Source organism: Carcharhinus amblyrhynchos, chromosome 22 (genome assembly GCF_965287045.1).
Source record: "Carcharhinus amblyrhynchos chromosome 22, sCarAmb.v2.hapA, whole genome shotgun sequence".
Lineage (NCBI taxonomy): Eukaryota > Metazoa > Chordata > Chondrichthyes > Carcharhiniformes > Carcharhinidae > Carcharhinus > Carcharhinus amblyrhynchos.
In genome coordinates, this window is record NC_137345.1 from 32,771,579 (window position 1) to 32,787,061 (window position 15,483).

The window sequence follows — 15,483 nt, forward strand, 5'->3', positions numbered from 1 at the left end:
GATAAGATAGAAGCAGGGAAGTTGTTTCCACTGGTGGGTGAAACTAGAACTTGGGGGTGTAGCCTCAAAATAAGGGGAAGCAGATTTAGGACTGAGTTGAGGAGGAACTTCTTCACTCAAACAGTTGTGAATCTGTGGAATTCCCTGCCTAATGAAGCAGTTGAGGTTACATCGTTGAATGATTTTAAGGCAAGGATAGATAAATTTTTGAACAGTAAAAGAATTAAGGGTTATAGTGAGTGGGCGGTAAGTGAAGCTGAATCCATGAAAAGATCAGCCATGATTTATTGAATGGCGGAGCAGCTCAAGGGGCAAGATGGCCTACTGCTGCTCCTAGTTCTTATGCTCTTATGTAATAGTTGAAGTTCTTCACCCTTGGAACCATTCTCATGAATCTTTTCTTCACTTTTTCCAATGATTTTACATCTTCCCTCAAGCACAGTGCCCATAACTGATGTAATAATTCAGCTGAGACCAAATAATGACATGAAAGTTTAATTTAATCTCCTTGCTCTTGTATTCTGTGCTCGTATTAATAAAGCCTAGAATACTGCATGCTTTATTAACTGCTTTCTTAACCTGTCCTGATTAGTGCGCATATACATCCTCTTGCACCCTCTTTAGAGTTGCACCCTTCTTTTCTATTGTCTCTCCATATTTCTCTAACCAAAATGTGCATTGAACTTTGAGTAATTCCGTCATTGTCAACCCTGTTAAGAAAGAAAACTGACTGTGCGTTTGTTTAACATCTTTCATGACCTCAGAGTATCCCCCTTCCTGGCCAATAAATGCTGTGTTCATTATGTATACATTATATGTGAGAAGCTTAGCACTAACTGTTTCTGACTAATATTAAATATTTTATATCATTCATAATACTCAAAAAATGGCTAGGATTTTCTGGGCCCTTAGGGTGGAGTCAGAGGTGGAAACATGACAAAGAACCTGGAACCAAATTGAGCCACTTAAATGACCAATTGAGGGCCTCCTTCAGGCTATACCGGTATTTTACCAGCAGATGGGGTGGCAGGGGTTAGCCCTCTGCTCTGTGAGGAAATAGATGAGCAATGGCAGCTTTGCAGTGGGCTCCAGAGAGGGAGGGGCCCTCCTCTTTGAGCATTGTTTGACCCACCCAGGGAACCACAAGTGGGAGTAGCCACATTTACAACATTGGCATCACCTACCCTTTGTGATCCTCATCCACCTTCATTAGTATCTGCCTGACCAACCCTGACACCTTCTGAACCCACATACAAATATGTTGATGTTCTTCATGTAGATGTACACCCCTTACCCTGTTCCTGCAGCACTGCTGAACTACTGGCCCTCTGATTGGGCCAGCAGCTCTTGAGGGAGAGCTTTCAATCTTAATAGGATGGCAGGCCCAGCAGGGGCTGCTGAATTGATGGCCTCCCATAATGTGTAGCCCAGATCCTGCCACCCACCAAAATGAGGTTTTTCCCATTTCCAGTCCTGGTGATGTGACCCCGGCTGTATCAGAAAAATCCCAGCCAATATTTCTACCCTGGCGGAGTACTAAAAATTTCATCAGGTGTTTCAATCAACTATTGCTTCAAAGAACTGACAAAATCATTTAAGAGCATCATGTCAAGGACCAAGGAGTTGCTGCTGTTTAAAGTAACCTGAATCCCATTACGTTGTGGACTTGCATCCCATTTTGGGCTGATGTTTAGAATCGCACGTTCCCCCAGTGAGTAATTGCCCGAGTTCTGGCCCAGGCAGTTAATGCAAATTGAGGGACTTGTGTTAACAAGCCTAGGCAGGCAGATTTAAATTGTACTTCCCACAGCGTGTTCACATAAAGAAGATCTATTCAACATGATTGTGGAGAAGTTTCCTTACACTCTTAAAAATTGGCAGTAGAAAATATATTTTTAAAAAGAAAACAGTAGTTCATCAATGGAACACCCAGGCTCTTGCATCCATTTAATCAAAAGAGTGACCCTGTTCCAACATCTTATCACAAATGGTAATAAAAGACCCGTGGCAACATGATGACCTGACATTTCCTGAGGGCAGAAGCACAGTGGGAGCATTATTGGGGGGAGGGGAAAGGGGTGGGGGATTGCAAGTTGGCTAGTGGTTCTTTTTAAGGTAATATGTTCTTTCTTTTCCATTTCACGCCTTGTTTAATTTATTTGTGCCATACAGTTTCACTATAGTTCTCCTTTGCTGCTACCTTTTTTTTTCTCTGTTTTTTACATTCATTTCTTACTTTGTATCTGACTCCAATCACTGGAGCTGTCTTTACCAAGTTGTCTGGAGTCTATTCAGTAATCAGTGTGAATTATTCACTTGCCTGTTTTTTTTATGTATCGATTTCCTCGTTTCTAACTTTGTTTTTTTTAGTTTTCCTGCGCAAACATATAAACTCAAAACTCCCGGTGGGAAATTACCAGCCCACCATCCTTGATCAGATAACAGCGAGACTGTCTACCTTGAGGCTACAATTAACATTATCAGCCAAATACTATTTATATCCAATTTGAAATTATTCTTTCACAAGTTTTTTTTTCTCTTTCCCCCCCCCCCCCCACTGCCCTGTGGAATTCTGTAGTATTCATCAAGAACAGATGGAGAACCCAGTAGTGGTCCTTTAGCAGTGATAAACTGCAAAGGACTCGTTAGCAAAGGCAGGCACTGTTTTCTGAGGCTAAATATATGTAAGTCACTGCTGTATGGCTGCATTGTATCTGTGGAGCCTAGATAATCAAACAGGGCCCCCAGAAACGCCATTTAGGGATCCCAGAGGTCAGCAGTTTGCCAGTCTCTCTTGATTGTAATAGTTTTCAAGTGTTGACTTATTAGCTCATTACTTAATGTATATTAAGATTTTTTTCTTCAGTAGCCACCCTGGATGGGTGAAACTATCTCTTGTTAAAAATTGCTGACGTCCCTACATCATAAAGTTTGAAAACTGTAGAAGCATCCAAGCAGAGTAATAAAAAACCTGTAATTATTGCTAGAATGGGTGGCATGGTGGCACAATAGTTAGCATTGCTTCTTCACAGCGCTAGGGATCTGGGTTTTGTTCCTGGCTTTGGTTATCAGAATGTAATAGGTGACAACTTTGTATTGGATGTAATGTGACCAATGGTAACAAGCTGTAAGAACCAGCTGACCAGTAAACCATGGAACCCGTTACAGAACGATGTGATGGGCAGCTAATCAGCTGACTCATTGTTAATAAGAACTTGTTGGGAATTTGTGGGGAACTTGGATTGGCCAAGTTTGGAGTAATGAAGTTTGTTTATTAAACCCTTTCTTAATGTCAGAGTAAATTTTGTTATGTTTTTGTTGCGTGAATTTGAAGAATTCCTTCTGAAGAAACATGGGTCACTGTGCGGAGTCTGAAAGACATGCTGGTTAGTTGCATTGGCCATGCTAAATTCTCCCTCAGTATATCTGAACAGGCACCGGAGTGTGGCGACTAGGGGATTTTCACAGTAACTTCTTTGTTAACGTAAGCCTATTTGTGACTTTAAACTTTATACCTTCGGGGGTGGATCATGCAAAGGTCCATTGATCTCAGGCAAGATTTTCAGGTTTTGGAGCAAGAGCAGTTGGAGAATCCCACCTTCAGTGCTTGATTGAGGGACCTGACATGGTGAAAAGGGAGGGATGCTGCTGAAACTGACCCCATTCTGCCCTTGTCTCCAAACTCCTGCCTCTGGGCCCCATCCCACCTTCATTCCAGAGATCCTACACTGATCCCTGATGAAGTCCCTGCAACACTATCGGCAGAAGCCACCATTCCCTTTTTTAGGCGGGAAGCTCTCAGTTGACAGAATTTCCATCACCGGTGTTATAAATTCAGGGGAAAGCCTCATATTGGCCAGTTAAATGCCTGAGAGACAGTTAATTTGGTCAGGCCTTCCCCCATTGAAGTGACATGTGTTTCTCACTGGTTCTTCACTGTCGCTGGGTCAAAGTCCTGGAATTCCTTCCATAACAGCACTGTGGGCATACCTACTCCACCTGGATTGCAGCAATTCAAGAAGGAAGCTCACCACCACCTTCTCAAGGGCATGTAGAAATGGCAATAAGTGCTGGTTAGCCAGTCATGCCCCCATCCCCATGAATGAATTTTAAATATCCAGCCCAGGAAGAGGAGGACAGGAAATATCGATGTTCACTTCATGCCTCCGAAGTGCAACTTTAATCAGTCCAGACAAGGACTGAAAGCACTTATGAAGAAATGGCCAGCAAACACTCTCTCTCAGTGGGGAGACCCAGTGAGAAGCTGAGCAGTGTACTATGAACAGTCAGAAAATATTTGTCAAGAAATCCAGCATCGGTCCAAGAAAGAGCTGGTGATGTAACTGCTGTTCGCAATCTGGAAGATACAGCAATTTCTCTCAATATGTTGGGAATAGGATTATCTTTGAAAAGTATGATTGTGTTTTTAGTATTGTAATATGCATCCATCGAAACAGGGAATAGGGAAATGTGACATTTCTACTTTGTAACTGTGAACATGTGCAACAATCAGACAATTACTTACCTTAATTTGAAAATCTATTTTGCAGTTCATGGCTCAGTGCTTTCACTTGCTTCCACCACGTCCTCCGTCCATTCCACAGTAAGTCCTGTTTTCTTCCTTTGGAACAATCTGGAATAGTGACACCATTACATTTCTGACTTCACATGCATGAGCATTGAAAAAGAGATATCAATGGACCATGAGATAGATGATCATTTGATGTCATTTTGAGAATGCAACTGGTAAAACAATAGCACTTTTCTCCTGAATCAATATTCTGTCCAAAGGATTCTGCAATAGGCTGAAGACCAGAATAATTTCAAGCACTGTTTGTCAGTGTCCTCAAGGTCTATTTTCTGAACCACTCTGCTGTGTATCAGAAGCTCGCTCAGTGTCTTACCAGAGGAACCAAATCTTATCAGCTTTTCATTGCATGCTACATTTGCACACGGCATTGCAATACCTTGTGGATTTGGTTCCTTCTATAATGAGGAAATGAATCAACAGCTACCACATTTCACAGGTCCGTACAGCACAGAAGAAGCTCATTTGACCCATTGGGTCGATTTAATGCAATCTACCTTTGTGGGAAACAAGAGTGCACTTAATGGGGTGGGGTGGAGGGAGGCTGCATGTCAGTCTCCTGACAGCGGAAAAATCTTCAAGGATTAAGTTGGAGCTGAAAATAAACCCATAGAGGAAATTTGCCAGCTCATACCAGCTTGTCAGTTTGGCATATTGTTGAACCAATTGAAACCAATTACCACTGAGAGCACCAGAATTTAATGGTTTGTCTGCGGCCTTCTAAAGGGGAGGGCACCTTGCTTCAAGGGGGGGCTTTAAATGCATATTCCCTTTTCCTTATCTCCACTCCCCTCACCCTTCTCTCCCATGATCTCTTCCCCATGAGCTGTATCTCTCACTTACTCAAATTTGGTCTGGCATTGATCCTGTGTTTTTGACGGATGCATTATCACAACTGCCACCACTCTTGGTGACAATAAGGAGGAACTGCCTGCCTCTGGCTGGCAGCTTTCAGTGAGATTTGCACCCTCTGTGGTGCTCAGTCTCGGTGAAGGCCTGAGACTGGCAAGTTACAGTGGCTAAAATTCTGTAAGTCCACCTCTAGCCAGTAGGTGAGACCCCTATCAGATCCATTAAATCGACCCACAGGACGGGATTTTCCAGCCGCGCCCCACGCTGGAAATTCCCACCCGAGGTCAACAGATCTTTGCACGGTCTGCTGAATTTTCTGTCCCACCCCCTAAGATTCCCATGGTACTTTGCAGAACCGTCCAGTTGGTCTCGCTCCACTTCTCATTTCACGTAACCCACCAAAATTCCTCTTTTCAAGTAGGTATCCAGTTCCCTTTTGGAAGTTACAATTAAATCTGCTTCAGTCTGTAAGACGTGCTGGTTAGGTGCTTTGGCCATGTTAAATTCTCCCAAATTCTCACCAGATTATGGCGACTAGAGGATTTTTACAGTAACTTCATTACAATGTTAATGTAAGCTTACTTGTGATTTATAAATAAACTTCACTATTTTCTCAGAAATGCATTCCAGGTTGTCAGTCTTAGCTTTCGGTTACCAACATTCCTGCAAGAGGTTTCTTCCTACCCTCTCCATCATAATCTCTCATATCTTTGAACATCTCCATCTAACCTCTGCTCCAAAGAAGATAATCCTAGGTTTTCTGCAATTTTTTTCCCCAAATATGGGAAAAGATGAAAAGGAATTTTTTCTAAAGAAAAGCAAAGAGCAATGCAGAATGGTGTAGATCTGCTATCAGCATCTGAGATTTTTCTACAGTGAGTGTAGTTGGCAAATCCCAAAGTTGTTGTAAATATTACCACTTTCAGTCATTCTTGCATCTTCCATTGACAATTTTGACTTAAGTAGTGAGTCATACTGTTTTAGCGGAAAGAAGAATGTTTTTTTAATTCATCAATGGGATGGCTGGGTTTACATTTTATAGCCTGCCCCTGAGGGGGTCTTTAAGAGTTAGCTACATTGCTGTAGGTTATTCACATGGAAGCCAGATGAAGTAAGGATGGCAGATTTCCTTCCCTAAAGGATATTCATGAACCAGATGGGTTTTTACTACAATCGACAATGGTTTCAAGGTCATCATTAGACTTTTAATTCCAGAGTTCTATTGAATTCACATTTCACCATCTGCCATAGTGGGATTCAAACTTGGGGCACCAGAGCATTATTCTGGGTCTCTTGGATTACTAGAATCATAGAAAAACTACAGCACAAATTGGCCCTTCGGCCCACAAGTTGCGCCGATCATATCTCTACCTACTAGTCCAGTGACAGTACCACTTCGCCATTGCTTCCCTTCATACTTGACTGCAAGCTACCTTGCTGCTAGCTATGGATAGGAAGATTTTTTCCAAAATACTGAGCACGCACGGAGGATAACATTTGTTGTTTCATTAAACAGAAACTGTTGTGGTGATTTGTTTGGAGAAACTAATTGCATTTAACTAGAATTAATTGTCACAAAGTACCTACATTGATAGGCAACTCCCTCCTTTTCTGAAATTTTATGCTGAGGCAAACATTCAATGGCCCTGAATTCCACAAAGAAAATGATTACCTATGACTCCATGTTATTATCAGTCTGAGAACGGCCTATTTCAATGATGGTAGTTTGTGTGATTCTCATGTATCAAATGCAGCAAACAATCACAGTGCAAAAATGTCAATATCAAAACTGCAGTGCAGAGATAAGAGTTACAATCTTTCTAAAGGGAGTGTTTTCTTTCCTATTGGTTTTGTGTGCTGACATTTAATGTATTGAAATATAGAATATTGACGATTACATCTGCACCGTCACATTTCTTAATTTGCTGAACAATTAAATATATTCAGAAGAACAAATGGGTTTTAAAATCTCACTTTCGATGTCAATTTAGTGCTTTTCCACCCAACTGTTCTTGGAAGATGTCAACGTTTAGTAAATTTCTGTGTTAGTGATTTGCAGTTTTGAAAATAATGCTTTTTATTTAACTTCCTACAGAGTGAAGATAAAGCCCAAGGAGAGGTATGAATTTTTATTAATTTGTCTCAGTGCAGTTCAGCAGGTAATAGGGAATTTGGTCACGAGACTTTTCAGTTAAATGATTGTTTCCTCAGAAATGGATATAGGCTCCTCGTACACCAAAATCAGCTACACTTTGTCAGCCCTTTGCAGGGAGGGGGTGTGTCACGGGGAATTGGAATAAATGCATTAAATGATGGTGGATGAGAGAAATTTGAATAAAATGGGTGTCTTCCATTCACTATTTGCGATCTTATAAACAGTTGGACTTAATGTGAAATTGTTTTTTACAGCACATCCGCAAGCTACGTAGGGAACTTGAATCCTCACATGACAAGGTTTCTGCACTTACATCACAACTGTCTACAAATGTAAGTTGTTTATTTCAGACATAAATCAGCATCCTGTTTAATACAGCACATCTGTTATTGTGTTTCTGTAAAAAGTACTGTGATAATTATTGAAGCCAAGGAACAGTGCACTGGTTTATGGTTTGGTTTTCACTTTGAGTACTATTTGGATCTCTCTTTGGGTAACTTGTGGCTTGTTCTGGATTGGGAAGGTTTCCTACTATTTACGAGTGACTTGGGTTTAACTCTGGTAGATTTCATCAACTCCTTTATTTACTCTACATTCTAAGCTTCTAGGTGAGTACACCTCTCTCCTGTACAGGCTATTCCATCTCCTGTTCGCAGTTCCTTGCATGTGGCTGCGGAAGTCACTGTCACATCATGATACACATTGCCATCTCATTATCAATACTATTAACCCAGTATTCTACATATCCCATATCCCCCAAGAATAATCTTATCTTTTGAAGTTACAATCTTAAACCATTATCTTATTTTCATTACATTTTCAAACTTCTGTAAACCCCCTGTCCTGTGAAAAATCCCATCCTCCTCCGACACTTTCCATTCACAAGAGGACACAGGTTTAAGGTGCTGGGGAGTAGGTACAGAGGAGATGTCGGGTAAGTTTTTCACTCAGAGGGTGGTGGGTAAGTGGAATCGGCTGCTGTCGGTGGTGGTGGAGGCAGATTCGATAGGGTCTTTCAAGAGACTTCTGGATGAGTACACGGAACTTAATAGGATTGAGGGTTTCCTTCTACAGTCCGAAGAAATGCGGGTTAGATGAATTTGCTGCACTAAAGTGCCCTTTAGTGTCAGGGGATTAGATAGGTAAATATGTGGAGGTTTGGGGATAGGGCCTGGTTGGTTTTGTGGTTGATGCAGACTCAATGAGCTGAATAGCATGTTTCTGCACTGTTGCGATTCTATGATTCAGCAAGATTCTATTACTCCAGTCGATTTTTCAAAAATCCCTTTATTGACTCATATAATATATTCTAAGCATTGCTGTAAGTACATCTCTCTCTTGTACAAACACTTCCATCTTCACTTTGACGTTTGTTGGACATGTCTGTGACAGTCACTTTTGCATCATGATACATACCTTACTTCCATAACAACTAAATCATTATTCTACAAGGAATGTCCAGAGTAGTGGCTGGCTTTTGATGTTTGAAGTCAATATCATTGAAGCAAACCAAGAGCACGGTCCATATCTGTAATTCAGCATCAGATTGAATTAATATAAATAAATGGATGTTGGCAATAGAGAAGAACAAATGAAGAATTAACAGTTGAATAACACAGTGGGACCAATACTCTGTAAGCATGTTTTGTATCAAATTGAACTGACCTCAAACGACAATGCAAGGTTAATGGGTGATATTCCAGGAATGTTCCAGAAGAGTTCTCAGTCCAATTATTGGACATGACTGCTAACGAACGGTTGTTGATTTTCTTTTGACCATCAGGTTTTCTTTCTTAAAAAAAGCCTGTTAAACATAAAACTCCCCAAAGAAAAATGAAGCACTGGGGTCTAGGGAAATGCTGGGGCAAGGTGCTGCATAAAGGATAGGCAGTAAATAATTAGTTCTATATTTATCACTTTAAATATCCACTCCAAATTGTCATTCAGTGTCTTGCATGCCACTAAATTACTCAAGCTGCATTACAGGAAAACCTCCCATTTAAATATTTTTGTTTGCTTAAAGGGCCTTCTGTGCATTAAATCATAATGGCTCAATCCCTGGGCAATTTTATTGATTGCCAAGTGGGTCTCATAACTCCATGACTAATCATAAGGAGAACTTATTAGGCCCTCCTCATTTATTTCACCATTTACGTTTATTTGGGTCCTGTTATGCATGTTGGGTGTAGCCCTTCAAGGTAATGGGGTCATGTGACCTGGGGGTGTGAGGTGAGCTACCTGCAAACCTCCCTGAGAGGGCAGTCATTGTTTGGAGTGTGGAATGAGTAGACTGCAATAAAGATCTGTGTTCTCTGACGCCTAGATGTGGAGTAGTTCTTGAGAGATGACGAACCACCACCACCACCCGCCCACCCCCATACTAAGGAATATAAAGGATCTACATTTGAATCTAGTTCAGACTGAAGTGAAAGCTAATTATTTTCTCTGTCAAGCCTTTATAAATGACCATTGGCTGCCCAACATTAACAGTTGGGTATGCATGCTGACGACCCATTTTTTCTGGTCAGCAAGTGACGTGCTAATGAGGCCTGACCTTTAACATCTACGTGTTTCACTGCTGTCGCTCCCAGACAGCTCATTAGGCAGCACTCACAGCCAAGTGGTGAAATTGGTGCCTTGCCAGATTTTCATTCCAGCTGGGACATCAGCAGGCTTTTTCCCCATGATGGGGAATCAGAACCTGACTGCTCCTGTTCTCATTCAAAATGCAAACCCTTTGCAGTGAGGATCAGGGATCTCCAAGATCCACTCGCTGATCCAGGGAAATGAAAGTAGATTATCAAAAGTTGTTGCCTCATCTGAGATCAGCAGAGTCAAAATCAAACCTGTGAGCTTTGGCTGTGCACTTTTACTTCAATGTGTTGTATTCATTCAGCATTTACAACACACGTACAGCATTGATTTTTTTTTCCCTTGTGCCAGTTGGTTCTCCACCAGTTTTAGGATTAAAATCATCAATAAATGCATTAACCCAATGGTTGGCACTGCTGCCTCACAGCACCAGGTTTCTATGGAATCTGCACATTCTCCGTGTCTGTGTGGGTTTCCTCTGGGTGCTGCAGTTTCCTCCTACAGTGCAAAAGACGTGTTGGTTAGGCGCACTGGGTGCTGAATTCTCCCTCAGTGTACCTGAACAGGTGCTGGAATGTGGTGACTAGGGGATTTTCACAGTAACTTCATTGCAGTGTTGATGTCAGCCTGCTTGTGACACTAATAAATTTTAAACTTTAACCACATTGTTATCCTGTTACACTGAACATTCTTTCCTTCACCATTTATCAGCTTCAGAGATTAAAGTTCAAATTTTCACATCATTTTCTCATTGAATTTCAAAAAGCGATCCCCCAGCAGGTTATTAGAGGAATTTTTGAGAGCTTCAATATATAAATCTGTGCAATGTTGATTCTCTTTGCTATTTAATAAGAAAAAAAATTCTGAAGCAAAAGTGTAATCGTATTTGAATATTTGTAACACCAGGTTAAAGTCCAACAAGTTTATTTGGAATCACAAGCTTTCAGAGTGCTACTCCTTCATCAGGTGAGTGAAGAGTAGGTTCACAAACACAGCATATATAGGCAAAGACACAATTGCAAGATAATTCCAGTTGCCTATCGTATACCGTATTTGTGAATCTACATCTCCAGTCACCTGATGAAGGAGCAGCACTCTGAAAGCCTGTGGTTCCAAATAAACCTGTTGGATTTTAACCTGCAGTTGTGAGATGACTTACTGTGCCCACCCCAGTCCAATGTCGGCATCTCCACATCTTGAATATTTGTAAGTGTGTTTTAAAAGCAGTTTGAAAAAAGATGTCTCCTTACTTTGTATTTCTCCCCCAATTCTTTAGGCTCATCTTGTGGCAGCATTTGAGCAGAGTTTGACTAATATGACATCTCGTCTGCAGAGTCTTGCCTTGACAGCAGAACAAAAGGTTAGTAACACTCAAACTTGGGTGAATTTGAAACTTAATCTTAGATTAAATGAAGTCAGATTTCCATAAAGTCCCAGGTTGTGACATTCATTTTTAAGTGGAGTATAATGAAGCTATAGAGCATAATCCAGCTGCCGTTTGAACTAAGCTTAGGTCTCACCACAATCACAGGTCACCAAGTTCTACATTGCTGAGGTGCGTTATGAGCTCAGTTCCTAAGTAATCGTGTGGGGGTGTATACTGAGAAACAAAAAAAAACTCAATGGAAAATTGCCATCTGTTCTAACATATTGGCAGATGGTACACAGCAGGTTTTATTCTGCTGTAACAGGGTACATAAGACAGAAGACGATTCATTGCCATAATGATAATATTTTGGATGCAGTGCAAAGGTGGCATTTATAAACAGGGAACAGTAAGGCAAGTTCTGATATTATTATGAAAAAAAAAACTCAATAGAAACTGCAGTATACTTCAGCAATGAGAAGGTAAGCACATCCAAGTAACATTGTAGCCTAGATGCTTCCTCAACCCCAGTATGATGATAGATTAGAAACTTAGAACCAGTGTACAAACAAATATATTGACCAATGTGACTGAATTCCTTCAATTTGGGCCCTTTGTAAAACCCTAAGCTTAAAGGATAAATAAAGGGTAAGGGTACACAACTATATTGTATAGTTAGGCAAACCAAGTGAAAAACAGGATTAAGTCCTCTTTTGCTGCTCCATGGGTAGAATTTTCATGTCTTGTCAGCCACAGGAATTGTAGTGGGCAGGACATGAATCATGCAAAGGTCTGTTGAGCTTGGATAGTAATTTCCAGCCTTAGGGGAACGTGATCGAAAAATCCTGTCCAAGCCCCCCAAGACCTGGTGATGACAGAATGCAAAGATCCAAAATAAAAATTTCACCCTGGAACCAATAAATTATATCTTAAAATCTGGATAGGAATAAGCTACATACAACTGCCAGTTTGTTGTTTGCAGTAAACCATCTGTAGTTTTTGAAGATATTGCCATTAACTTTGTTAATACGTTCATAATAGGTTTTAATTGAAGCCAACTCTTTGTTTTCATTTCACTGAGGGCACAAAACACCTATTTCAGTATTTTCTTCTTCAAAGGAAGCAATGTTTTGGCTGAGCACACAGAGAAAGGTCTACTTTGTCTTTGGTTTCTGAGCTCATGTGAGAATATGACAAAGAAGAAAGGAGGCGAGATGAGGCAGATGGTTCGCGAATGATCTAGAAACAGACTGAACTGTGTTGATACCAATAAATCAACAGTGCTTCAAGAGAATTCCCACTAAGTAACATGGTTGCAACACATTTACCTCCCTGCATTGTAGAGCAAATAGAGAACATAACGGTTTTAACAACGAAAATCTATAAACACTTAAAATCAAAAAGTCATAAACATTTAGATTTCAGTTACAAGGTCCAATGGATCAAACTCAGTTTAAGCAAAACATCTAATATTTTACTGCTGTAAAGCTCAGCAAGAGATTTCAACATTTTTCTCACTGCAGGCAAATCATTAATGCAAAAACATATTAAAATTTCAGCTAATTATGAAATTAGATCATTTCCAAACTGTGTGGCGTAAAGGGGTTCTTTACATTAATGCACTATGCAGATTTGATTCTGTTGAATATTATAACTGCAGACAGTATAGCAGCCTTTCACTATTGCATGCACTAATTGTTGATTAAGATTGCTTTTATTTTCTGGTACTATGTTCAGGTTCAATACTGAGAGGTATATTGTTGAAGATTTCAATATTTTGCTAAAGTCCTCCCTTTTTTTTTGTTTAACTTCAAACAGGATTCTGAGTTATTTGATCTTAAAGAAACAATTGACATGTTGCATAAAAAGAATGCAGAAGCGCAGGCTGTTATACATGGGGCATTGAACAATCCTGATTTAACACCCAAAGGTAATTTGTGTTCTGTTAATATAAGAATTGGGCAATGGCTTCTCTTCAGCTACCGACTGGCAAAGTGTTTAACTTCCATGTTTCCTTGCTTTCCATTCTCCTCTCTCTCGTTTTCGTTCTCTCTCTGCTGATGTAAGTTATATTCATTGTAGGCTGCTTTGTCAGACTGACATTTACTGTGACTGAGCAAAATAGCATAACTATTGCCCACTAAGATAAAGGCAAAATACTGCAGATGCTGGAATCTGAAACAAAAACAGAAAATGCTGGAGAAACTCAGTCGGACTGACAGCATCTGTGGAGAGAGAATAGAATCAACGTTTTGTGTCTAGTTGACCCTTCATCAGAGCGTTAAACAAATAATTACTATCCAGCTTAATATATACTGTAGTGAATATTTTGTAATGTTTAACTAAACATCAAATTGAAAAATATATTCAGGAAGAAACAGAAGTAAAAGTAACCAACACTGATTTCCTGAAGAAGGCCTGTGTTTGACAAACCATAAAATAGATTGATTAACAGGGTAAGTTTACGGGGTTATGGGGATTGGTGGGGGGGGTGCAGGGGAGGGCATGGGCCTGGATTCTCTGTCAGAGAGTCAGTGCAGGCTGAATGGCCTCCTTCTGCACTGTAGGGATTATATGATTTTAGTGGACAGGTAATTGTCCAGCATTGGACAATAAACCCAGCAGTGACTTATTTGAGCTATTGGTCAAATTGGGGTGAATGACCCACTACCCTTCCCTGCATATTTGAGATCCGAACTTGTGCCCAACGTTGGATTCCTTTCTGAGAGGTAAAATTCTCTCAGGCCTGGGTGCTGGGCCTGCACTGCCTATTTAAGTTTCTAACTTCCACCAGCTGTCTATTGTCCATTGTGGAATTGTTAATATCAAGGTCTATCAGATGCTTTCTGGTGCTTGCTATTTCTTCCATTCCCTCTGTGTGGTTGTAATTTTGTTAGAAATCACAGAGAAAGGAAATCTTGCCATTCCACTCAAACATGTCACCACTCATAATAACTACAGAAAAGGTTGTTCACAAATTATTCATCTTGGTATTGAGAAACATACAAACATCAACTTACATTGCAATCTAGTATATTTTTGCTGAGTGTGAATTGGTTTCTTAACTTGGGTAATTCAGCAGCATTGGAATCTGAATAACTCAAACAGTTAATGTTAGCATGTTGACCTTATAGAAAATCTTAATTGTGATTTTGATTTAATAAGGCAAGTGGGGGTGGCATGGTGGCACAGTGATTAGCACTGCTACCTCACAGACCAGTGCTGTTGTTTGATTCCCAGCTTGGGTCACTATCTGTGCAGAGTCTGCACGTTCTCCCTGAGTCTGCATGGGTTTCCTCCGGATGCTCTGGTTTCCTTCCATAGTCCAAAGACGTGCTGGTTAGGTGTATTGGCCATGCTAAATTGTCCCTCGCTGTACCCTAACAGGCTCTGGAGTGTGGTGACTAAGGGATTTTCACAATAACTTCATTGCAGTATTAATGTAAGCCTGCTTGTGACACTAATAAAATAAATTTAAACTTAAAACTTAAATTTCCTTAGTTTTTTTTAAGTAAAACACTAAACATGAAATGAAGCAAAGATGAGAAATGTCAGAATTTTCTCCTGAAAAATCTGCTGTATCACCTGGTAGCTGCAATGTATTTCCATTGTGTTATCTTATTTAACAGAATTACGTATAAAGAGGCAGAATTCATCAGACAGCATCTCCAGTCTCAATAGCATAACAAGCCATTCCAGCATCGGGAGTGGCAAAGATGCCGATGCAAAAAAGAAGAAAAAGAAAAGCTGGGTAAGTTAGGCTTTCTCTTGCATGTCAGTCAAAGGTGAGGTATCTGACAATGGTCTTCTGATGGCACATGGGTGGGAAGTTTACCCTCTGCAGTTGTGACACCACCAAATACATCCTAGTGCTGCATCGTTAATCCTCTGACCCATACTCCCTTTATTTGAACTTTATTTGAACTCTTG

At 40.4% G+C, this 15,483-nt stretch overlaps 1 protein-coding gene across 2 annotated transcripts in view; it reads left to right on the plus strand.

Annotated features, from left to right (window-relative positions):
• Window positions 1–15,483, plus strand: part of LOC145357045 (neuron navigator 1-like) — a 698,546-nt gene that overhangs the window by 604,474 nt on the left and 78,589 nt on the right. For both annotated transcript variants that reach the window (XM_080210100.1, XM_080210101.1), the window contains 6 exons: window positions 4,551–4,603; window positions 7,536–7,559; window positions 7,850–7,927; window positions 11,464–11,547; window positions 13,372–13,483; window positions 15,183–15,304. In XM_080210100.1, coding sequence (XP_080066226.1) covers window positions 4,551–4,603; window positions 7,536–7,559; window positions 7,850–7,927; window positions 11,464–11,547; window positions 13,372–13,483; window positions 15,183–15,304 — 473 coding nt within the window. The remainder of the gene's footprint in view (window positions 1–4,550; window positions 4,604–7,535; window positions 7,560–7,849; window positions 7,928–11,463; window positions 11,548–13,371; window positions 13,484–15,182; window positions 15,305–15,483) is intronic.